General features: G+C 54.8%; 1 protein-coding gene across 1 annotated transcript in view; it reads right to left on the reverse strand.

The window, feature by feature from the left end:
• Nucleotides 1-23,541, reverse strand: part of PHACTR3 (phosphatase and actin regulator 3) — a 221,756-nt gene extending 198,215 nt beyond the window's left edge. The window contains exon 1 of the mRNA XM_076010834.1: nucleotides 23,399-23,541. Within this exon, the coding sequence (XP_075866949.1) occupies nucleotides 23,399-23,504 (106 nt within the window). The 5' untranslated portion in view covers nucleotides 23,505-23,541. The remainder of the gene's footprint in view (nucleotides 1-23,398) is intronic.
• Between the last annotated feature and the right edge of the window lie 2,213 nt (nucleotides 23,542-25,754).

Consider the following 25,754-nt stretch of genomic DNA (forward strand, 5'->3'; position numbering starts at 1 on the left):
CTGAGCAGTGGCATTGCAGACCTCCTGCCCATGCCCCGGTCAGAAGCTCATCGAGGGGCCATCCTCCTGGTCCTTGGTCAGAAAACCCAAAGCCATTTCCTGACTCAAGTCAGCCCTGACAACCCCAACACTGTTGCCTTAAAGTTCTGCAAAGAGCTGGACAAAATTGGTCAAATTTGTGCAAGCACCTCTTCCAAAAAATGCAAAGTGGTGTAGGCAAAGGGAGAATCCTCTGCCAGGGCAGTCAGGGCGAGTGTCACTGCGGAGGTGCCCTGGGGCTGGCAGAGCCCCCCCACACACACACAGAGTGTATTAGGAGCTGCCCCTCATCGTTGAGGGGGTGAGAAAAGGCCCCCCAGGACCAATCCCACCCACGCACACCTCCCCAGTTGGTCTTATTCTTACACTAAGCACAGACCAACGGATGTTTTCATCCAGTATTTCCTGAGCATCTAGTCTGTGCCGAAACGCGTGTTTTGCACAAGATAGGATTGGGCCTTGGCTTTGTGGAGCTCGAGGTCTAGCAGAGAAGAAAGGATTAACAAATACACAGTCAGTTGATCAATTTCAATGAGTACCGGGTGCAGGCGTTCCTTCTGGGGCGGGGAGGGAGCCTGGTCTGAAGAAGCCGTGCCTGGAAACGGGAAGCGGGGTGGACGCCACCCAGACCAGTGGGGGGGGGGGTCCCCAGGCAGAAGCAGCAAAGGCTGTGAGGTTAGGACAGCAGAGAGCACCGAAGTCCCTGCAAGAAGCTGGAGGGAGGGACAGGACCCAGACCATGCAGCGTCAGGGGGTCCGTGTTAAGAGTGGATTTTGTCCCAAGGGTGGTGCAAAGCTGGGGGTCGGTCTCGGGAAGACCCTTCTGACTGCTGTTGGGGAAGGGCCCGGTGGGCAAGGGAGGAGGCAGGGAGATGGGTTGGGGCTGGCAGCCACCGAGGCAGGTGGCCGTGGCCCGGGCCAGGCTGGATTTGGTGTCCCCTGGAGGTGCTCCTGCAGGTCCCTGATGGTTAGCTGTGGGACGAAAGGGACCAAGGGTGACCCCCCAGTGTCTTTGCTATGTGATGATTAATCAGTTACAGGACAGGTGAGATACCATCTTCTGGCTGGTAGGTGGGGGTGGGACAGAAAAGGGGAGGTGCCCCATTCGGACATGTGGCATCGGAATGACGCGGAAGAGCCCACGGCCTCGGCTCTGAGTCTCGGGTGCCGTCAGCTCTGTCAGGGTGGGACGGCGGTGGGCCAGGCGCCCCTCTCCAGGGCTCTGTCTCCTCATCCGTGGGACAAGAACGGTCACGCCTGCTCTGCCGTTCCGTGACGGCCTCTCCATGGGCCAAGTGGTGGGCGCTGACCTGACCCTGCTGGCAGCTCTGGTGCCACCCCCGTGTGGTGCCGCTGCTCTACCCCCGAAGGCCCCGCTGCTCCTCCCCAACAGGCTCCAGAGCACAGCAGCGGGCTGCAAACTGCAGTCAACCGCGGACATAAGGCTGTGTCGTACAGACACGTGTAGCCTTAATAATTGAAAATTACTCCAGTTTTGCAGTTTTCTCATGCTAGAGCCTGCTAACTTTGCCCTCCTGCGACCCGGCATCTCTGAGGCCCCCTGGAGAGCTGATGGACCACGACTCTGGACCAACCGCTGCAACGTCAGCTCCACGGCACGGGGACCGTTGCTGGGTTTGTTCATCTGAGAACGTGCCTGGCACGTTGCAGGTTCCCAGTAAATGTAAATATCTGTTGGCTAAACAAAGGAATAAATGCACATGGCAGTGCCTAGCGTCCACCACCCCTGCTCCAGGGGTGAGGGCCCAGCCTGCCATGGCCCGACTCGGCTCCAGAATTTGGGTGGACCGAGGTGGTCACCCCCTCCCCACCTTAGTCCACAGGACGAGTTGGCTTCTCCAGGGTCCCAGGAACTCTTCTTCACCCTAGTATGAAAACAACTAGCCCAGCAAACTTCCAGTGCCTAAAAGGAACTGCTCAAGCCGCCATCCCAGGCCAAACTCTTAGGGAACCAACTAGGGAAAGAAAAGAGGGCAAAAGCATGGGGATGCGTGGCCCAGAGGCAAGAGAAGGTGAGACCAGCCACCTGCGGCTGTAAGGAGGGTGGGCGCGCCCTCTGCTGGTCACAGGGGAAACGGCATCCAAAGTAGTCCCGCGCGAGAGTGGTCCTAGAACCTTGTAGTGACTTGGCCTTGAACTTGGCTTCTTGCACCATTTGACAGCATCCTTGATGGAGTCTCTACCTAGGGCTGTGTCCGTAGGACTACCCAGGGTGGTGCTCAGTGCCATGCCGACTATGGCTTTTTAAAAATACACACCCAACTCTACTAAAACAAAACCCCCAATTTTGCCATTCATGCATTGGAAGCCAGAGAGGCCCCGAAACACGTGGCGTGGGCATCCCACGCTCCTCAGAGGTGCCCCAACCCTCCCTGGGGTCGAGTCCACTCTCAGCCTGTCTTAAAGAGCCCTATGAGCAGGAGCCACAGACCCAGGTACGAGATCAGGTTCCAGCCTTTCCGGCCGCGTGGCCCTAGGCCCACTGCATTACCCGCCAAGCCCCACTGCATGAGAGAAGGGACGGAGAAGCCACCCCACAGGGTCTGGGCACTCGGCACAGCACACGGAAGCCTCGCTGTGCATTCACCATTACCAGTAAAACAACGTTCTCTTTGCCCTTTGATATCTCCTTGCACGGCCAGCACATCCAGGTGCCTGGGAGAGGGACACAGGAGGTGACAGTAATAGGAGAGAGGAAGATAGAGCAGAGAAGCCTGGAGGCGGGGGGCGGGCAGGGGTCTATCCTACAGGGAAGGCGGAGAACAGCCGCAGCCAGCTCGGCTTATCTGTGTCACGGGCCACTTGCCCACCTTGCGTGTGGTCACCACAAAGCTGCAAATCTCCAGGTGGCCTTTTCTTCCATACCGCGTCCTCCGTGCCTCCTTGCCGCGTGCCTCCTTGCCGTGTCTCTAGCTAACAAAGGGACAGGGTCAGGCTTCAGGGGCCTCCGGGAAAGACGGCCGATGCGTGGAGAGGCCCCGTAGAAAGGACATTTCTCCTGGTGTCAGCATCTGCCGTCCCAAGGGTGTCCTGCTTCCTGCCTCCAAGTGCCCTGTGGGGTCTGGGCCGCAGCAGCCAGCTTGTGCCCCTGAAGCGACACGCACGAGGATGAGACCTTGGCCTGTCTCCCTCCGGATCTCTTGCAAAGGCAGCAAGCACCCTGACCTCCCACCTAGGCCTCTGCTCGTTGGGTTTTCACTCACTTAACACTTAGCTCTTACTGTGTGCCAGACATTGCTCTAAGATCTTCCTGCTTATTAACGTGGCTACTGCTCAAACTATTCAAATAGAGTAGGGCTACGATATCCCCACTTTGCCAATGAGGAAAATGAGAAGCAAAGTACTTAAGCACTTGCTGTGGGTCACGAACCTATGAAATACAAAGCCAGGACCAGAGCCCAGTCCTCTGCCCCGGAGCTCTCACTGCATCCAACACACCCGGGCTGACACAGGCTTCGTGGCGATGATGATGATGGAGGAAGAAGAGGAAGGGGAGGAAGAGGAGGAGGTGACAAGATTGATGATGACAGTAGTTTTCCAGAGCCTGTGGCTTACCAAGGACCTTGTATGCGTTGATTTACAATCTTGTGAAGTGGGAATAATTATTCCCTTTCTACAGTGAAGTTGAAGCTCAGGAAAGGTGTGTGACTTACTGAAGGTCCCACATCTAAAAAGTGTATTATAGCAATAGGACAGAAAGGGGCTCCTGCATTCTTCTCACGATCCCAGCCCATGCCCGGTTCCCTCTCGACCCCACCAAAATCTCAGCCAGCAGCCCCAGCTCACAACGCAGCCATCTGCTCAACACACACGCACCGAGTACTGACTCTGCACCAGGCCCCGTCCTGCTCGCTGCGGGACACGGGATGACCAGGCCCCGTCCTGCTCGCTGCGGGACACGGGATGACCAGGCCCCGTCCTGCTCGCTGCGGGACACGGGATGACCAGGCCCCGTCCTGCTCGCTGCTGGACACGGGATGACCAGGCCCCGTCCTGCTCGCTGCTGGACACGGGATGACCAGGCCCCGTCCTGATCGCTGCTGGACACAGGATGACCAGGCCCCGTCCTGCTCGCTGCGGGACACGGGATGACCAGGCCCCGTCCTGCTCGCTGCGGGACATGGGATGACCAGGCCCCGTCCGCATGGTGCAAGACTGAGGCGCACCCAACGCTGTAGCAGCCTGGAGACCCGGGAGACGGCAGAGTGACTGGCAGCCTGGGAAGGGGTCAGGAGGGTCCCAGGAGGAAAGGCCATTCCCTCCTGCCCTCGCGTGACTGATACTGAGCACCTGCTGTGTGCCAGGCACTGGAAGCCAGCAGGCGACAAACTCAATGCAAACACCGTGGCCTGCTGGGCAGACCTCTGAGGGGCAAATGGGAACTTGCCACGCAGACGTGCACACTGCACGCTGATGTCCACAGGCGCCACACGCAGAATAACTCCTCCAAATCAATAATTGGACAATCGTATATTCTGAGTTTTTTAACCAAAGGACTTGAACAGGTGCTAAATGGATGCTTTATGGTATATTCACACAGTGAAATGCCATCAAGATTAACCAGGCAGAAACCTGGGTGGGTATCACAGTATTCAGTTAGAGAAGACTATGTCCCAATTCCATTTACAGAAAGTGCAACAACAGGCAACACACCTCAATGACATTAGCATGCAGAGAAGGGTTACTCTTGGGGGACGGGTTTGATGAGGAGGGGACACGAGGTGGCTCTGGCATCCTGGTTGTGTTTTGTTCCTAGAACTGGGTTCTGGCCACACAGGTGTGTTCACTTGGTAAAAATTCATCAAGATGTGTGCTTATGCACTTTTCAGTAGGTGTCTTACACCTCAAGTAAAATAAAAAGAAAAGTAAAAATAAAGAGGGCAGACGGAGCAAGGAAAGTTATCAAGGACAAAGAAGGGCATTAGGTAATAACAAAGGAATCAATTCTCCAAGAAGTTATGACAACCCTTAACGTGTAGGCACACGCAACACAGCATTAAGATACATGAAGCAAAAATTGACAGAAGTGCAAGAAGAAATAGATGAATCCACGATGACAGTTGGCGACAACACCACCCTCTGTCATACATGGGAAGGTCCACTGAGCAGAAAATCAGTAACGACATAGCTGAAGCCAATAGCACCATCAGTCAAGTGAATATAAGGACATCTATGCACTATTAATATTTCCTCCAGCAACAGAACAACATACATGCTTCTCAAGCTCACATGGAACATTCACCAAAGTAGGCCACATTCTGGGACAAAAAACATGTCTTACATGTCTTAAACTTATAAGAATAGAAATCACACAATGTCCACTCTCAGAGAACGTAATCAAACTAGGAGTTGATAACAGAAAGAAAACTTAAAACGTGGAGATTGAACAACTCACTTCTAAATAACACATGGGTCAAAGAAGAAATATCAAGTGAAATTAAAAATAATTTGAACTAAACTAAAATGAAAACACAACTTATGAAAAATTATGAGATGGAGTGAAAGCAATGCTTAGAAATTTACAGCATCAAACGCTATGTATTATATTATAAAAGAAGAAAGATCTAAAATTGGTTATCTAAAGTTCCACCTTAGGAAACTAGTAAAAGAGGAACAACTTAAATCCAAAGTAAGCAGATAAAAAAACAATGAAAAATTAGAGCAGAAATCAATCAAATTCAAGACAGGAAATCAATAGAGAAAAATCAATGAAACCAGAGCTGGTTCTTTGAAAAGATCAATGAAATCAATAAGCCTCTAGCCAGGCTACCAAAGAAAATAATAGAGGAGACAAATTACTAACATCAGGAATGGTGAGGGAACATCAGCACAGAGCCCACAGACATTAAAACAGGGGTCCTCAAACTACCGCCTGCAGGCCACATGCAGCCCGCTGAGGACATTTATCTGGCCCGCAGGGTGTTTTTGCCGCCGCTGCCTGTCCTGCTTAGCAGCCGACTCATCCCGGGCCCACAGTGCGCATGTGTGGAATGTGCACTGCACTCTCCAATGGCCCTCCAACGGTCTGAGGGACAGTGAACTAGCCCTCTGTTTAAAAAGTTTGAGGACCCCTGCATTAAAAGGACAATAAAGGAATATTGTGAATAACTCCATGACCACAAATTTGATAACCCAGATAAAATGAACCAATTCCTTGAAAGACACGATCTGTAAAACTCACACACAAAAAAATCAACAATCTGAGTAGGCCTGTATCTATTAAAGAAAAGAACCCTCCAAAACAGAAAGCTCCAAGCCCATAGAAGTTCACTGCTGAATTCTACCAAACATTTCAGAAAGAAATCACGCCACCTCTCTTCAGCCTCTTTTGGAAGACAGAAGCGGTGGGAAGACTTCCTCACTCATCCGAGAGACTGACATCACCCTAAAACCAAAACCAGACAAAGACATTACAAGAAAACTATAGACCAATACTTCTCAGAAATGTAAATACAAAAATTAGCAGCAAAATACTATCAAATAAAATCCAACAACTTATAAAATTATTATCCATGACCAAAAAAAGGTGAGATTTATCCCAGGTATGCAAGACTACTTCAACATTTGAAAATCAAGTAATGTAATTCATCACAACCATAAGCTAAAGAAAAATCACATATCATATCAATAGATGCCTAAAAAGCATCAACAAATTCCAGTTCACATTGCTACGGTTTGGATGTCTGTTCTCCCAGATTTCATGTTGAAATTTGGTCCCCAAATTTGATCCCCAGTGTTGGAGGCGGGGCCTAATTGGAGGTGTTGGGGTCATGGGGGTGGATTAACCATGAATAGATTAATGCCTCCCTGAGGAAGGGGGTGAGTTCTTGCTCTATTAGCTCCAACTGAGAGCTGGTCTTTGCACAGAGCCTTGCAGGAAGGGAGCCTGGCCTCTCCTGCTTCCTCACTCATCACGTTCTACACAGAGGGCTCCCTTGAGCCTTCCGCTGTGAGTGGAAGCAGCCTGAAGCATCACCAAAAGGAGATGCCAGCGCCATGCATTTCATACAGCCTGCAGAACCGTGAGCCAAATAAACCTCTTTTCTTTATTAATTACTCAGCCTCGAGTATTCTTTTATAGCAACACAAACAGACTAAGACACACATTCATGATAACAATCTTCAATAAACTAGGAATAGACAGAAAATTCCTCAATTTGATAAAAAAATATATATATATTTACCCAAAACTACGGAAGTGAAAAACTAGAAGACTTTCCATTAAGATCAAGAATAAGGCAAGGATATTCCTGCTCACCAGTGCTTGTCAACATTGTACTGGAAGTCCTAACTAATGCAATGAAACAAGAAAAAGAAAGAAAAGGTACACAGATCAGGAAAGAAAAAATAATCTTGTTTGTCAAAGACATGAAAGTCTATGTAGAAAGTACAAGAGAGTCTACAGCCATACCTGTGCCCAATCTCATCTGATCTTGGAAGCTAAGCAGGGTTGGGCTTGATTAGTACTCAGATGGGAGAAAATACAAGAGAACTGACCAAAAAAACCCTCCTGACACTAATAAGTTATTATACTTATAGCAAGGTTTCAGAGTACCAGGTTAATCTACAGAAGTTAATCACTTTCCTATATATCAGCGATGCACAAGTGGAATTTGAAATTGAAAACACAATACTGTTTACATTAGCACCCCCAAAAATGAAATACCTAGGTATAAATCTAACAAAATATGTAAAAGATCTATTTGAGGAAAACTACAAAACTCCGATGAAAGAGGTCAAAGAACCAAATAAATCGGGAGATGACCCATGTTCATGGATAGACTCAATATTGTCAAGATGTCAGTTCTTCCCCACTTGATCTATAGATTCAGTGTAATTTCAATACACAATCTCATATTTTGTGGATATTAATAAGCTGATTCCTAAGTTTATAAGCAGAGGCAAAAGACCTAGACTACCCAATATGATATGGAAAAAAAAGAACAAAGTTAGAGGACTGACACTCCCAACTTCAAGACTTATTATACAGCTACCTTCATCAAAACAGTGTGGTATTGGTGAAAGAAGAGATGAACACATTAGTGGAACAGACTACAGAGCCCAGAAACTGACCCACAGAAATACAGTCAACTGATCTTTGACAAAGGGGCAAAGACAACAGAGAAAAGACAGTCCTTTCAAAACATGTGCTGGAACCGCTGGAAATCCACATTTGAAGGAAAAAAAGTGAATCTAGGTAAGACCCTGCACCTTGCACAAAAATTAGCTAAAAGTATATCACAGAACTACAAGTGAAACACAAAACTACAAAACTCCTAACAGATACCATAGGAGAGATATCTAGAAGAGCTTAGGTTCGGTGAGGAATTTTTAGCTCCAACGCCAAGGCATCATCCATGAAAGAAAGACTTGACAGCTGGACTTCATGAAAATAAAAGCTTGCACTCTGTGAAGACAAGGTCCAGGGAGTGACAACACAAGCGGGGAGAGGACGGAGCCTTCGGAGGGGGCGAGATGTTTTCAAGGCGCCTGGGAGGGGAGGAGGAACCATCCGGGGGAGGAGGGACAAGAATGGCCGGAGCCCTGCTGTGGGCCGGGTGGGGCTGGTGGGACTTGCAGAGGGGCCGCTTGTCCACTAGAACTTTCTACGAGGATGCAGGTGCTCCACGTGGGCACTGCCCGGTGTGGGGGCCTCGAGCACTTGAACTGCGGTGCGTGCCGTAGAGGAATTTTTAACTCTGTTTCCTTTTAGTTCTTTAGTTCCTTTTAGTCCATTTAGTTTAGTTTAATTTTTAACTCTGGTTCCTTTTGGTCCGTTTAACACTGGAACAACTTCCCGTGGCTGCGCGTGTACCCCTGCACGAGACGGCACCTCGCGCCCCAATGTGGGAGGATGGCGGCGGTCGCTGGTCTTTGGTGACCTCTCCCTGCTCCCCGCTCCCCGCTCCGCAGGGACCATCCCACCCAACACACACGGCAGCCCTGTGGGGCAGGGCTGTCACTGGGCAGAGAAGGAAACTGAGGCCCACAGGGGCTGCTGTGGTCTGAGTGTGTCCCCCGATAGAATTAATACGTTGACACTTAATCCCCAATGTGACAGTCGTGGGGGGGGGCGCTTTGGGAGACGGTTAGGTCGTGAGGGTCATGGGATCACGCTTGTATAAAAGAGGCCAGAGGGGGCCCCACCGCCCTCCTGCGCCGGGTGAGGACGTGGCCAGGAGGAACCAGCCCGCACCAGACAGCGAGTCTGCTGGTGCCCCGATCCCGGGCCTGCGACCTCCAGAACAGCGAGCAACAGATTTCTGCTGTTTGTGAGTTACCCAGGCTAAGGTGTTGTGTCACACCAGCCGGATGGACTAAGGCGGGGCCAGCGGGGCTCCCCGGAGGTCACAGAGCTGGGGAGCAGGAGGGGCAGCAGGGTCTGTCCCCTCAGACCCCACTCCCACCACCAGGCTCCACTGCCTCCCCACCGAGAAGACAAGGACAGACAGGCGGGCCCCGAGAAAAGTCTAACGCCCGGTGCTGGTGAGGATGCCGCGAAACAGACGCTGCCCACGCCGGGTGGGGCAGGAACCAGCCGCCAGGAGGACAACTGGCCGCGTCTGCCCGGGTAGAAAGTGCCCTGCCCATGACCCCCATCTACCCAGAGAAACCCAGACGCGGGAAGGTAGGCAGGGGCGGGTGGAGTGGAAACCACCGAAATGTCCCTCACGGCAGAAGGGCCGGCCAGCTCTGCCCGTCCCGGGGAACACCACGCGGCTGCGGCTATTTTTTTTTTTCTTAATGAGAAAGATCTCTGTGTCCTAACATCACTGGAGCTCTCTTATTTCCTGAGTGGGTACCCTGCGGAACAACAGAACCATACCATAGCCACTGGCGGTACACAGTACACACGCGCACACACCACACATCTCCCATGGGCACCTGTGGCCATGAACACAGGGCAGAACTTCCGGGCAGCTCTGTCCTCACCTGAGGAAGCCGGCGCTCCCCGGAGAGCAGAGAACACCCGGAATTAACAATCGGGACTGTCCACGTTCCCTCTGGCCCCACCCGCAATGCTTCCATTTTTGCCAAGAGAAGGAGATCGTGAAATACATACATAATTAGAATGTTAAAAATAAATAAAAGAGCAAACCTATACTCCTTTCCTACAATTACAATTGTTGCCCAAACTATTAGCCATTTTACTTTATGTTTTACTTTTAAAGGAAGATAACTCATGTTTAAATACTGGCCTTTGTCCCCCCAAACACTTTCTCCTTCCTCCAACTCAGCCTGTGCGTTTTAACGTTGACTGGATTGATATACTTAAGAGAAGTGCTGCCCCCGCCCCCCACCCCGGAGACCACCCGCGGAGCTGGGCTATTGCCTCAACCGCAGCACGGATTTATGCCACCAACACCCGTCGCAGGAGCGGCGGACTAAGTGTTTTACAGCGTAACGGTTCAAACGCAGCCTCGAGCCCGATCCATAAATTACAGAAAATCCATAGCACGAGGTTTATGGGTAGTACTTTAAAAATAGATCATAAGTTCCGCAGCCGGGGCGATGATGATTCCAAGAACCAACCTGTACAAACCTATAAATAGTGACCTGCTCCGTGTTCGCTCGGAAGCTGCGCTCTCTCTCCGCGCCCACCATTCATCAAAACTGCTGCGTGCTGAAGCCGGCAGGGCTGCGGGGACTTCGAGTCCTGGGAGAGCAATTACTTAGGCAATTAAATTCTGGCACCTTCATCAGCCTCCGTTCTGACGCGTTAACGACAGTGCGGGGCTCTCCGCAGCCCGCCGGGAGTGGCGTCCAGTCCGTATCTGGCAGCGGGCACCGCAGTCCAGCGACCTGGGGTGAGACAGAGACCGCTCCCAGTGCTGCACCCCGCAGTGTGGGGTCACTGACCCTGTTAATTCTTTTTAACTGAGTCAACCCACACCGAGTGTAAGAGGGACGGGCCTGGAGCCGCAGCAGGAGGGGGAGCAGGTGCATGGATTCAATGCGGGGGAGGTTCTGCTCCCATGGGAACCCCGGGACGCACACAAAGATGTGCAGCAGACCCTCGGCTCAGAAGAACAACGGGCCTGGAGGCCACAGAGGCACTGGGCTGGCAGAATGACCTCGAGGACACAGGCCCCTGTTCTAGATGTGATTGCTTGAGTGGCTCATCCATTGACTCACCCATCCACTCATTCACCAAGCGCTCACAGAGTACACGGCAGGTGGAGAGACTGAGCAGGGGCTGGGGGCAGAGCAGGGGTCGGAACCCAGGTCTGTTTTAATGATATTCAGCTAACTCTTTTCTCAAAGGCGCTGCAGCTCCATCTGCACTGGGGGAAAGTTCCCGTGCACGGTCGCTACCGCAAGTCAGACAGCCACCCACTGGCTGTGTGCCCCTGAGCCAGGGGTTGCTTTAGTGTTAGGATTCCTCAAAGCAGGACCTGGTACCTCTTCCATGTCCCTGCAATGCAGATGGCAGAGTTCCAAAGCTGTCCCCGGACTCTTGACCCTTGGTGACCCCATCAAGCACCAACCTAGGCACGGTGGTCAAGGCCTCTACGGATGGAGTTAGGGTTATAATCGCTGACCCAGGACAGGGAGATGAATCTGGATGACCCCATGGGCCCAGCGCCCTCACTTAGAGAGCAGAGGGGAGGTGGGGGAGAGAGAGACAGACCAGAGGGAGAGAGGGGAGATTCCAGGCATGACAAGGACTTGGCAGCCCCCGCTGGCCTTGAAGAGGAATGTGAGCCAGAAAAGTGGCCCCTGGAGCAAGAACAACCCACCATGGCCCACCCTGGCAGGCCAACAGCCTTACACCCTCAAGGAGATGAATTCTGACGACCTGCTGCACAAGCAGGGAGCACAGCCCTGCCCACACCTCGATCTCAGCCCCTGACGCCCAGAGAAGGAAGTGGCTGAGCCCACCCCGGCCCCTGCCCCACAGACAGTGTGGGATAGCGCACAGGGTGTGTTTTAGCTGCCGAGTGTGCGGAAGGTGGTTTGGGCAGCCATAGAAAACGAATGCACACACCCTCTCCTTTATCCGCCTGACCAGAAAGGACGTCAGGGCTGGAATCATCCTCACCAATGAGGAAGGTGAGGCTCAGAGAAGGGGTGATGTGTACGAGTTCACAAAGGGAGCCTGGGGCTGAGCGGGAACCCTGAGGGTCCTTTTTCTACCTCTGTGGCACCCACACCCCCTCTGCCCTACTTAGACGATCCTCAAAACAGACACGTGCTCGCATCCTACGTCAACTCAAGACTCGGGCAAAGGGAGCAAACCACAGAGAGGGTGGCTGGAGAGAACCACTGCACTTGGCAGTGGTTCACTGTACTGCCAATCACTGTACTGCCAAGTGACCGCAGGGTGCTTCTCTCGGGCCCCCCACTGTGGCAACTGCCACACAACTGAATGCGAATGATGAGTGTAAAACCACACCCTGGGTTGGAAATCACTTTGATCTACACATACGAGGGGTATCGCCTCCTATTTATTATCCCAATGTTTAATCAAGCAGCAAAATATTACAGCTAATATCCTGTCCCACCTGCAGGATACACAGAGCTCTACCTGCAGGGCGAACCATGTCCCACCTGGAGGGCACGCCGTGTCCCACCTGCAGGGCACACCCTGTCCCACCTGCAGGGCACACAGTGTCCTATCTGCAGGATACACCATGTCCCCACTGCAGGACACCCGGTGTCCCACCTGGAGGGCACACCATGTCCCACCTGCAGGGCACACAGTGTCCCACCTGGAGGACACACCGTGTCCCCACTGTAGGACACCCGATGTCCCATCTGCAGGGCACACCGTGTCCCACCTGCAGGTCACACCATATCCCACCAGCAAGGTACACCGTGTCCCACCTGCAGGGCACACCACGTCCCACCAGCAGGGTATACTGTGTCCCACCTGCAGGGCACACCACGTCCCACCAGCAGGGTATACTGTGTCCCACCTGGAGGGCACATCATGTCCCACCTGCAGGACACACCGTGTCCCACCTGCAGGACACTCAGTGTCCCCCCTGGGAGGCAGGGCTCTTTTCACCAGCCCACTTGTCTCCAAGTCAGGCCCCTCAAAGGGCCAGCCAGAGTTGGGGCCTCTCTTAAGGGCTCCTGAATTAGCCACTAAGAACCAGCAATGACCCGCCGCCACTTTCCAGAGCCAAAGCAGCGAGTACAAACTAAGGCTCACGAGCAGGCTGGCAAGATGGTAAGAACCCAGAGCCGGCCGCAGTACCGCCCAGGCTGGAACTCGGCTCAGACAAGACCCTCCATCCTTTAAGTTTCCGTTTTCCTCATTTGTCACCTGGGGTCACCCATGGTGAAGCCCACCTCCCACACGGATGTGCAGGTGAGTGCTCACACTGAGGACACGGCTCGGCCGGTGTCCGTCTGCAGCTGGTGTGACCGTCACTGTACTGCCAAGTGACCGCAGGGTGCTTCTCTCGGGCCCCCCACTGTGGCAACTGCCACACAACTGAATGCGAATGATGCGTGTAAAACCACACCCTGGGTTGGAAATCACTTTGATCTACACATACGAGGGGTATCGCCTCCTATTTATTATCCCAATGTTTAATCAAGCAGCAAAATATTACAGCTAATTTATCACGATTTCTCGCGGATTACAGGAAAAGCACAGATAGCAAAGCCATTAAATAAAAATAAAACTAGAAATAGAAATATGCTGCCAGCCTCTAATGTACCAGCGTCCTCATTATTGGAGTTGGTACACATCAGGGCAGTTAAGGAGATTTAGTCACGCAAGGCAGATAATGCTCAGTTAATGGCGCTATTTTGGACACTCGTAAGTGGAAACACACAGCCCTTACTTGTACTAGAAACCTCAGCTAGTGAAGAGTCTATTTTTAGTTTTTACCCTCCGGGTGAGCAGCAGTGAGCCTCGGTCCAAATGTGCAGTGTGCATGCGGCCGGCAGCGGGAAGTCTGGGCCGACGCCCGGGACCCCAGGAGGGGGCAGGGACTGACCACAGGGCAGCAGGGGTGCCCGCCGGGCAGCGGGTGCAGACCCAGGGGGGTCAGTCCCGGGACAAGGGTCCGGGTGGGCCTGTACGTGCCCGTTTCCAGTTCTGCGTGCAGAAATGGTGCATAAATCATTCAAGACAGTCTAGAAATGTGATGTGTTCTCAGGAGAACGTGGGAACCTTTCCAGGCGGAAAGGCCAGCTCCCTCCACTGTGAGACTCTCGCAAAGAGGCCACATGCCCACTTCCTGCAGTTGGGGAGAGACAGAACGTGGCCAAATTCGGAGATTCAGTGACCAGTAGAGGCCTCACCGGGCTCGGATACAGTCGTACTCACGGCTGCGATCTACAGCAACAGCTCGCAAAGCACACTCGGCAAAGAAGAAAGCGCGCGCACAGGCAGAATCTAGGGGAGACCAGGTGCAAGCTCCCCTGCGTCTTTCCCATTGGGGTCACACGGGACAGGCTTAATCCCTCCGGCAGTAAGCTGCGGCCACCGTGCACGTGTGCAATGTTGCCCGCCAGGAAGCTCATGACAGACCCAGTGCCCGGGGTTTTTACTGGGGGCCAGTCACGTAGGCACCCTCCGCTTGGCATGTTCCAGAAGGAAAGCAGGTGTCCGGCACAAACCACGCCGTCTGCACAGAGAGTGGTGGGAGCCCTCCCAAAACCCAAGTTCCCAGACCCCGGCAGCCTTTCTACGGAGGGCGGTCTCAGGCGCGTTCGCTGGACTCTTTTTGGCACAGCTACACACAGTGGAGAGAGCCGCACAGGAACTCAACAGGAGGCTGTTCTAGGACCCATGCAGTGAGGAGGGGGCATTTAGACAGTGTGGCAGATGGTGCTTTCCAAAAATGACCACAACATTATCTCTAACCTGCACCCTCCCATGGAGAGGTGGCTGTCTGCCACCCCCAAATCAAGGTGGGCCCATTCTATGACAGAAGTGATGAATTTTGACTTCCGAGGCCAGACCATAACAGTGACAGGACTTGGGCTTGTTTCCCCTGGGACACTCACTCTTGGGCCCCAAGCTGCCTGTGCAAAAGCTGGGGTGAAGGATCTGGGGCCCCACCCACAGCCCCTACTGAGCTCCCATGGGCTGAACCGTGTCTGCTCCCAAAGCTCATATGTTGCGGTCCTGATCCCCGGAAACTCGGAATGTGAATGCGATTGGTGACAGGGCCTTTAAAGAGGTGATTAAGCTAAAATGAGCCACTGGAGTGGGCCTACTCCAATCTGACTGGTGTCCTACGTGAAGAAGAGATGTGGACACAGAAAGAAACACTGGGGCCTGTGAGCACAGAGAAGAGGCCACGTGAGGAGGCAGCATCCGCAAGCCGAGGAGAGAGACCTCGGGAGAACCGAGCCTGCCGACACCTTAATCTCAGACTTCCAGCCTCCAGAACTGTGAGAAAATGAATTTCTGTTGTTTAAGCCCTCCCATCCGTGGTATCTTGCTGTAGCAGCCGCAGCCCGCTAATGCACCAGCCGTGCAAGTGAGTCATGCTGAGAGGTAATGCTGCCTGGAGCAGTGATGAACCGTCCAGCTGAGCCCCGCCCAAATTACAGATTTGTAAGCAAAATCAATGACTGCCATTGTTTGAAGCCACCGAGCTTTCGGAGGCTTATCATGGAGCCACAGGTAGTAACCTGAGACAGGTGGGATCACTCTGAGGAGGTACCATGAAAGCTGGGAGCTCACCCAGGTGGGTTACTCGTTGAAGGAGACCTGATGTTTGGGGTGTCAGCAACGAGGGAGTCCCATGAGCAGCCAGCCGAGGCTGAGTTTTGCTGCAGTAACAAGCATCCCCCAAACCTCCAGGGTTTATAAGGATAAAAGTTTCCTTCTCGCTCAGCACTCTCTGGAGCATGGCTGTTCTCACTGCAGAACCACTCAGTGCCCCTTCAGTCCTCCGCTGGGGGTGGGCACAGCCCTTCCCTGCCCCCCATGCCGGTCGGCTCCAGCCACACAGCCAAGCCGGCCTCAGTGGTGCAGAGATATGTCCTCCTCCCACACAGAGGACATTTTTAAACAAAAATACAGTCCCCTATTGCACAAAAACAAAACCTTGAGATGATCAGAAGAAAACAGAAAGAAGCAATTTTGCTTTCAGCTCACACGTAAGCCCTGAATCATTTAGAGGCATAAAGTCTGATTTTATGGTTTGACTTACACGAGGCAGCAATGGGACCTGAAATCATTTCTGTGTTTGGAGCCTCCGAGGGTCTTTTCTGCCCTGGCTGGACACACAGAGGACAGCACAACGCAGGGAAGCTATGGGGTCGGAAATCCCGAGAGGAGCCAGCCCTGGAGTCCCACGAGCTGTGCGGAGGTGGCACCAAGGTGGGGCTGAGATGACGAAGGTCCAAGGCCCACCCCGATCCCATACTTGCGGGCTGGCCTGACACCCCTCATTGCAGCACACACCGTGACGACGGCCCTGAGGCTCGACGATGGCAGCTTCTGACAAAGACGTCCTGGTTGGCGGACATCTGGGTGTCCTAGCACCCCCACCCCACCCACTCGGCGCCACCCTCCTGACACCTGCCGTGTGTCCACGCCGTGACAGGCACTGGTGTGGCAGAGACAGGGGAGGGGCAAGTTAAGAATGGCAGTCCCCAAGGTGCTCAGGAAATCCCCAGGGAGGCATGACAGGTGTTTCTGGAAAACAGAACCAGTAAGAGTTACAGGAGCGAAGAACCACCCTGGACCGAGGGGACGGGGGGCTTCACAGACGAGGTCCCACAGCTGGGCCTTCAGGGTGGACGTGCTTTACAGGAGGCCAAGAGCCCTCGGGGCAGGAGGAGCAGCACGGACAGAGGCAGGAGGCAGGGAAGAGGCCTGGCTTGGATGGGGCTCAGGGGCTGGGGGGCTGGAGGACTTCCTGAGCCTCTAGTCAGAGCAGGCCCATGCCGGGCTGGCCTCTCTCGACGTGAGAGAGGCTCTCATGCACGTGCACACACACTCCTGCACACTCACCCTTCCGGGCACCCCCCTTGTGCCACAGCCCCGCTGCCCCTTCTGCACTCATGGGCATCGCAGCCCGACACCCGCCTGCCCACTCGCTCGCCTGTCTTGTCTTCCAGCTCACATACGTGTCCGGGGCTGGAATGCCTCATGCACACCAGGGTGTGGAACCTCCCGTGGAGCAGCCCCGGCTCTGGCCCATGTCAAGTGTGAGGCCAGGGGCTGTGAATTCCCTCCGGAGCAGGCCTGCGACGGCACACACCCCAACTCCCCTCTGGTGGCTGGGGCACCTACACGCCTTTCCTGAAGAGACCGTAATCACCCAAAATCTGCACCTCTCCAGGTGACCCAGGACACAGGGTCGCCAGTTTCCAAAGGGCAACTGCCCCCTGCCACGGCTGCAGAGTCCACAGTGCAGACCCCAGGCCAGCCCCGAGATGGCCCGGCCCCACGCCCCTCTGGCGACCACAGCCCGCAGCCCCCCAGCCCAGGCTAGGAGAAGTTGATGCGAGGGGTGTGTGGTCCTTGTTGTTTCCCCTTAAAATCAACTGCTACCGGGCTTTGCTAGAAATCCCAAATGAAGCAGGTTGTCTTAATGAGAGGCGGGGTCAAGGAAAGCCCAGTGCTCTGGACCTGTGCAGACTCGTTCCTGGGGGTGCACGTGTGGAGGGCCACATGACAGGACAGACAGGACACTGTCCCTCCTGGGGGCTGCCCGGGGAAAGCAGCCGGAGCTCCGTGGAACAGCCTCTAACCTCCTCTAAACAGCTGATCCCTGCAAATCGAAGGGATTCAATAAGCATATAACAAAATGTCAGTCGTGTCAATGAAATCATATGCACTATCAAACCAGAGAACAAATTCTTGCCCAAAACCTGGTTTGATTTTTGGTTCATGAGACACGGTCCGATTCATGGTCAGGTCTAAAGTAAGCTGCCCAGACCCTGTTCCCAACCCTCTTTCCTCCCGCTGCAAACATGGGGCCAGGAATTTCCACCAGAATCAAGTTCCCTTGGTTAAAGACTGTGACTCCTGCAATCCTTATAAAAAACTTGTATTCTCCCTCATTCTATTCATGAAAGTAAATTACGGTGGATAAGAAAAATAAATGTAAAGAAAAAAGTAAACAAGCATCAAGGAAACACGGACATGTACGTTTGTAACCAACCATCCTGGAGTGCCAGGGCTGAGGGCTTCTTGGTTTGCAGGACTTTTGGGGCTAAAACCAGGAGTGTCCAAGGTTAACTGAGGAAAGTTGTTCACTCTAAATTTGAGGCAGATAAAGATTTCTTAAAGAAAATATAAAAAGCAAAGTCATAAAAAAAAAAAGATGGATAAATTTTACTACATCAAAACTAAAAACTTCCAAGACACTATAAACAAAGTTAAAAGACAGACCATAGACAAAACAAAAACACGTGCAACCGACAGAGGATTGGAATCCAGAATATATAAATAGCTCCTACAAACCAATTAGAAAAAGACTGACAACCCGATAGAAAAAAATGTGCAAAAGAAATGAAGAGGCAACTCACAGAAAGTGAAATCCAAATGGCCAATTAACATAAGGAACACTCCCAAGCTATCAAGGCAGTGCAGACTAAGCCCGTGAAATTTCACTCTTCTTTGCTAGGACTGGCAAGATTTCAGCATCAAGTGCTGGTGAGAGGAATGGGGACCTCACTCAGCCACTGCTGTTGGGAGTGACACAGCCACCTTGGGAAACAGTCCGGCAATACCAGGTTAAGTTTAAAATGCAACCATCCTGTGCCCCAGGAATTCCACCTCCTAGAACACGCCTCACAGAGACACAGCCGGGCGGACGCTCCAGGGGCCTCAGGGCACCTCCCTGCCATCGGTAGCAAAAAGGTGAAAATAGCTGGGGAATATTCTAAAGCAATTAGAAGGAACCTATTAAGCGAGACAAATCTTCCAGACACGCTGTTGAGCAAAAACAGTTTCAGAACAAGACGTGCTCTGTGATGCCATTTCTTTAAAAACACTTACAGGAAACAGCACTGTGCATTTTCCACGGAGACCCACACCCTGGCGGGAACACGCGGCGTGGGAACCGGGGCTACCTCTGGGCCAGGGAAGGGAAGAGAAGGGACCGGTGTTTGCAGGAGATTTGAGCCTTATTTGTAATGTTTTCATTTCTCACTTGGAGAGGTGTCTGTGACCTACTAGTGTAATTATATACACACATACGCATGTGTGTACTTTTTTCCCTAAAAAAAAAAAAAAAGCCTTATCGCCTGCACTGAAGAACACGTCCATTCATCCAGCAAATATTTACTGAGTGCCAACCATAGGCCAGGCCAGCTCTAAACACTGAGGATCCCTCCCTTGCAACAAAAATGTGGTGACCGAGTCACCAGCCAAGTCCATCAGCAAGCAGCAGCGCTCAGGAGAAGGGGTGCAGGTGCGTGCGGATGAGGGCTGAGCGGGGAAATCGCAGCACAGAGACGGTGGAAGAGCAGCCCTGAGGGCGTGGGCAGGTTCCCGGCTCTCCCACCTGTGCCCTGAGCATCTGGGCAGGTCTGAGAGGGAAAGGAAGACCTTCAGCCAGATGACAGCCCTCCCAGGGTGCTGCCTGGACATCGTGACTTCGCCTTCTGCCTCGAAACACACACTGGTCACAGGAGAGAAGCAGCCTGCAGGATGGCCCACAGCCCACTGCGGGCTTTGCAGGTCGGGTTCCCACCCTGCTGGAGCCGGCGGTGCCCAGCACCCATCTCCTCCTGCTGGCATCCCCCCGATTTCCTGCTGGGAGTCGCAGGCCTGGCTATGTTGGGGACACCAGCTCCATGGCTGGCCGGGAGGTGGCCTGTGTGCTGGGCCCCAGCTCTCCAGTCCTCCCCCTCCCTGGCTAGCGTGACTGGTTCAAGAGCCAGTGATGTGACCCAGCTTGATCCTGGGACAGACAAGGAGATGCTCACCGGAGCTTCCAAGGCCCAGTTTCCAAAATTAAGAAATGGCCTTTTTGCTTCAGCACATCTAGTCCATTTCAGTCACTTGCTACCAGAAAAGCCTGCTAAGTCCAGCTGGTTGTCATTAAGATTTCAAAAGAATTGGGCAACTCCAGGCCCGGTCTGGGTCTCTGGAGTTACTGCCTTCGGGGAGCCTGCCCGGCCCTAACTCCGAGCGGAGCCGGGAAACAAGGCATTAAATTTCAAACTGTCTTTTGCAGCCCCTAAAGCCACAACTTTTAATGAGCATCAGCTGGGACATGTCATGATATCATCGATCACGCCTTTCCCTTCAAAATCTTTAAAAAAAAAAAAGAAAGAAAAAGAGAGGGAAAAAAAACCAACCTCATTTGGTGCAGAAATAACCCAGTCCAAGTCAGCGCTTCCAAATCAGACTTCGAAGTCTGGAAGAATGAGTGGCTAATTTGTTCCTAAATTAAAGCAGCTCTGGCCACAGAAATAGCACGTTACCCCTTTAAGGTTGGGAGCTGAGATTCCCAGAGCAAACTCCGGGAAGTTGCTGCCCAAATCCAGGGGGCCAAGCTTCAGGTGGCAGCTGAACAAATCTCCTGGTTCCAGAGGAGAGAGTCGGAGGGACCTGCTCCCGGCCTGGCCCGTCGGAGTGCCGGGCGTCCTGGGCACACACCTGGGTCCTCCCTGGCTGCCTGGACCCTTGCTCCAAACCCAGACTGAGTGTGCGGACCGCGTCCCCTCTGACCCGACACTGCAGCCACCGACCCTCAGCCACACTCTCTGCCCCGGCACCCCACCCAAGGGGCCGCCTTTGAGTTCCAGCCCTGCCCTGGACCTCAGGTCGGAGCCTCCAGACCAGACGCCGTCCTAAGCTCTGGGCTCAGACAGCCATGGCCCACTCCACACGGCCTCTCCTCTCTGCACCAGCACGGCCAGCACGGAGGGCGGGACCCCGCCAGCCAGACCTCCCCGCTCAACTTCCTTCCCCCACTGCCCCCTCTTCCCCCTACTCCAGAAACACACCTTCATGTCCCCAGCACTTAGACCCAAACCCTACCTGGCATCCTGGATCTACCTGGAGCAGGTCCGATCAGCACTACCACCAAAATGTCCCAGTGCGGCAGTCCGCTTCCCCACCTGGGATGCTGCCCTCCCAGAGCCCTCCAGGCAGCAGGTGACCTCGCCCCGAGGGCCTTCTGCCACGCCATGCAGTTCCTCATGCATGTTCCTTAGGCCAGTTCCCTGGCCTGAAACCTGCCAAGGGCCCGGGGCACAGAGTCCCAGGCCTGCCTGCCCACTCCCCGGACTCGGCCCCCTCCCCTCCCCTGGCTCAAGAGTCCCCAGCCTCAAGGACCCTCCTGTTCCCCAATGCCACTGAGCTGTTCCCCACCTCAGGCCCCAGACACTGCTTCTCCTCCTGCAGGGCACGCTCGCCCCCACCCCATAGCTCCCTCTTTCTCCCCATTCAAGTGGAAGCCAAACGTCCCCTCCCCAAACAACTTCCCTTCCACCTCAGCTACTCCCTCCTAAGGCTTCTTTTCTCCCCAACACCTTCCTGCACTCACCTGTTTGCTCTACTCCTTTCCCCATCCATGTCTTGGTCCCCACACCAGAATAAGAGCTCCCCGAGGGCAGGCAGCACACCTCTTTGCTCCCATGGGCACCCCGGCATCCAGGGCAGCGCCTGAAGCGTTTTCTGTGATTAATAATCCTCTGCTGACCCACTGACTAAATATTCCACTTTGTCCTCGGCAAAAGTGGGTCGGCGGTGGCGAGCCCTGCATCCATCCGCCAAGGCCCAGACAGAGGCCGGGAACTGTTCTAAAAATGCCGGACAACTGAGGTGAGCGCCAGGCACATGGGAGCCGTTGCATAATGGCCACAGGCGGATCCTGTGCTCCCTCCGGACGGCTCTGGACGCTCCGCAAAGCTGCCGAAAGGCAGGGCTGGATCGTCCTCTCCCCAAATACGCCTCGCCGTGCACTCAGTGTGCAGGCACCGCTCGATGGCGGGGGCTTTCCGGGGAGGACGCCGGCACTCCTCAGCACCCACTGTGTGCAGGCGCTGAGTGAGGCAGCTTCTGTGCCCCATGACAGGGAGCACCCTAGAGGGGCTGCATCTCCCTCTTGTCCCCGGCTCCATCCCTGGCTCCATCCACAGGCTCTGATGCTCAGTGGGTGCTCAATATTCCAGGTGGGTGAATTCAGCAACAAACAGGCTGCATCCTCTGTGCTGGGGCTAAGCTTTGGCCACGAGCAGAGGGCCTGGAGACAGCAGGCTCTCAAATGACCCGGACACCTCCAGTGCCCCTCCCTTCTTGCCCCTGGGACTCCCGGTATCCACGTATCTCAGGGTTTCCCAACCTTGGCACCAACACTGTGGACTAGATCACTATCTTCGTGGGGACGTCCTGGGCCATGCAGGAGGTTTAGCACCCCTGGCTCCTACCCACTCCCTGCCAGTGGCACCCACCCAACCAGGTGTGACAACCAAAAGTGTCAGGCAGGGGTGGAGGACAGAATCGCCTCCTGTTGAGATACACTGGTAAGAACCACTGATGTATGTGGACCAGAGCTTCCCGAGTGGCCTGAGCCCAGACTCACCTGGGACGCTGGTTAAAAATACAGATGCCTGGAGGTCGCCGTGGGCACCTGGGGCGGGGCGCTAGAGCTGTCTGTCATAAGTGCCTTCGGGGGATTCTGACCGAGGGAGGGGCCAGTCTGGAAAACACTGGCCTAACTCTCCACCCCCCTCCCGAGTGCAGCCTCCTGGAGGCCTGGCACTCCTGTACCAATGGCACCAGTGCGGGATGCTCCCTAGCCTTTTCACCAGGAGATCTAAGCCGCCTCCCCAACCCCAGCGCCTTGTCCCTGGCCCAGGTGGGGCCCTCAGCATTTTCCAGATTCTCGCCTGAGAGCACATCCCCTTAAAGAGGGCTGGACCCTCTCCAGAGCCAGGTGTCTGCATGGCAGGGGACCAAGGGCCGGCCCCACAGGAGCAGAGGCCGGGTGCCCTCCCCAGGGTAAGAGAAGCTAACACGTGCCGAGCTGTCCCTGCGTGACGGGCGCTGTCCACGTGAACCCAACTGCTGCGTCCCAGACGCCAACATCGATCGGATCGTCCCCATCTTACAGATGTGGCAACTGAGGCACAGTACGTCAAGAGCCCCGCGCGCAGGGTCACGCAGCTAGTAGAGGGGGATTCCAGTCCCGGGACTGCCCAATCCCAACGCCTGCGCTCCGGAACCCGCTCGCGCGCGCGCTAGTGGCCTTGCTTAGGGACGGACTCCCGCGACTTTGCTGCAGGGGAAGCCCGAGATCCCGGGCGTCCACCTCGGTGGCTGGGGCGCGGCGGACACCGGCCACCCGCAGCGGCCAAGGACACCGCAGCGGGATCCCGCGGGGGTCGCCCACCACCGCCCCGGGTCCGGACGGGCTCCCAATCTCCGCGTCCCCTCCCCGTGGCGCGCGCTTACCTTGCGCCGGGCCTTGGAAGGCGGCGGTGTCCCGAGCCCTGAAGGTGCGCAGCAGCGAGCGCAGAGGCGCTGGCCAGCGGGCGCGCCCCCAGCCACGGCCGCGCATCCCGCCCAGGGCCGAGGGCCGAGCGCCGCGCGGAGAGGGCCACGGGGAGGTGCCGGCGGGCTGGGGCGGGGCCGGGGCGGGCCGGGGCGGGCCGGGGCGGGGCCGAGTTGGGCCAGGGCGGGGCCGCGGCGCAAGGCCGGCCCCTCCGCCAGGCGGGGGCGCGGAGGGGTGTTGATGTGACCTTGATCTCCCGGGACCCAGCGAAACCTGGCCTGGGCGGGAGCCGCTCTGGAGACCTGCGCGCTGTGCCCTGCGCCCCGGCCTTCCAGGACCGCCCTACAAAGGACAAAGGGACAGCCGGGCAGGAGGCGTGGCCGTCCCGTTAGTGGCGAAGAGGCTGCAGAGGCAGAACCGCTGTGACCTCTCTGAGCCTTAGTGTTCTCCTGTTTAAAATGGGCTTGGGGACGGTGAACGGAGATGACGGACGCTAGAGGGTCCTGGGCTGCCTATACCGGAACAGCCGTCGGATGCAGGAGCCACTGTCTCACTTCTAAACCACCCGATATATTTGCCTTTTTGTTATAAAAGAAAACGTCCATATTTTAGCTTGGTGAGCATTGCAAGGGGATACCCTTGTAACCGCCACCCAGCTCCCTCCCGCCCCTCCCTGTGTGAGAGACAAACTCTCAACCACAAGCCGGGGCGATTTGAGCCTTGAGGGTCTCTGCAGCCTCTGCGGACTTTGGCGTTTCTGCAGCCGCCGCCCTGCCTTGGGGCAGGGTCCCCTTGGGATGGGCCGGGGCCCTCATCTGCGCCCAGGCAGCAGGGCCCCTAACCCCCATCCCCACAGCTCGGGTCCTCTCAGGCCACAGGGACAGCACTCCCCCCCCCCCCCTGAGCTTTCAGAGTTGTGCTCTGCCAAGGGCCTCAGTGGTCCTCCTGGTCCACCCCCCAGCCACTCCACGAGCAGGTGCAATCGCATCCTCCTTTCACAGACCGGAGACGCAGGCGGCCACACAGCCGCGGAGTGCCGCCCTGTGCCAGGATGTAGCTGTGCACAGTCCCTCCTGCATCCTCCCCAGGAGGCCGCCCTTCCTGCTTCTCTCACTCCTCACCTCCAAAACTTTTTAGCAATAACGACAACAGCAGCGGCCAACACTAGGTGGCACCGTGCTGAGCACATGCCACTGGGTCTCTGGAACAACTCACTGAGGAGGGTTGCTCTCATCGGCCCACTTTACAGATGAGAAAATACAAGCGATGTGGGAGCAGAGGCTGTCATGTCCCTCACTCCAACCCCCCCTCCTCTCCTCTAGTAGGGAGGCATACCAACATCCCCTACCTTTTAGAGGAGGAAACTGAGGCTCAGAGAAGTGAAGGAACTTGCCCAAGGAAGTGAGGAAGGGGCAGAGTCAGAATCCAAAACCTGGTTAATGTCACAGTGCCTTACACAGTCCTTGCCCTCTGCCCAGCATATTGGTATGCCTGGGCGAACTCCTACTCATCCTTCAAGACCCATCTTAGGTACTGCCTTCTTTCTGAAGCCTTTCCTTCGGGCTCCCTGCTGCTCTTCCCCAAGCATGTGGTTCTCCCTCGTCCCTGCCCTGGGCACTGTGTGCACACTCTGTCGGGCATGCGCCACCTGGCAGCACCATCACCAGCCCACCCAGCTACCCTGCCTCCCACTGCGCTGGGGTTTTGGAGGACAGGCGTTGGCCCTGGTCACTCAGGGACCATCTGTTTTGTGGCCATTGTCCCTCTCTGCTGGGAACCTCATTTCTATTTCCTACTGGGAAGTCCCTCCCCCCTCTAGTGGGCCCAAAGCCCCTCCCTAAGTCCAGGGGTGGGCTCACGACCCAGCCTGACCAATCAGCATAGTATCCAGCCATCTGGCCCAATGACTGGCTCAGCAAAGTTGCTTCAGATAGGCACGCATTTGGGACTTGCTGGACTGGGAGAGACAAGCCCTTTTTATCCACTATCCCTGAGGGGACTGTCTGGACATTCAGAAGACATTGCATGTCTCAGAGTTATAACGTCATGGAAGAGGAGCCTAGAGAGGGAGGTGCTCTGGAGCTGCTGGCATTGTCCGGGTGAGCACCTGGTTGCAGCTGTGCCTGAAGGCAGCCCTGTGCTGGCTGGAATTCTCAGTCCCACCCTCCCTGCCATTTCCTGTCCCATCAGCCCTGGTGGGTAGGAGGTCATTGGAAGAAGGGAGTAGGAGACAGAGATATTAACATCAGGACAAACCCAAGGTGTACTATGAAAGGGGTCTCTCTCTCTCTCTCTTCCTCCCCTCCCTCCCTCCCT

This window comes from Microcebus murinus, chromosome 16 (genome assembly GCF_040939455.1).
Source record: "Microcebus murinus isolate Inina chromosome 16, M.murinus_Inina_mat1.0, whole genome shotgun sequence".
Taxonomy (NCBI): Eukaryota; Metazoa; Chordata; class Mammalia; order Primates; family Cheirogaleidae; genus Microcebus; species Microcebus murinus.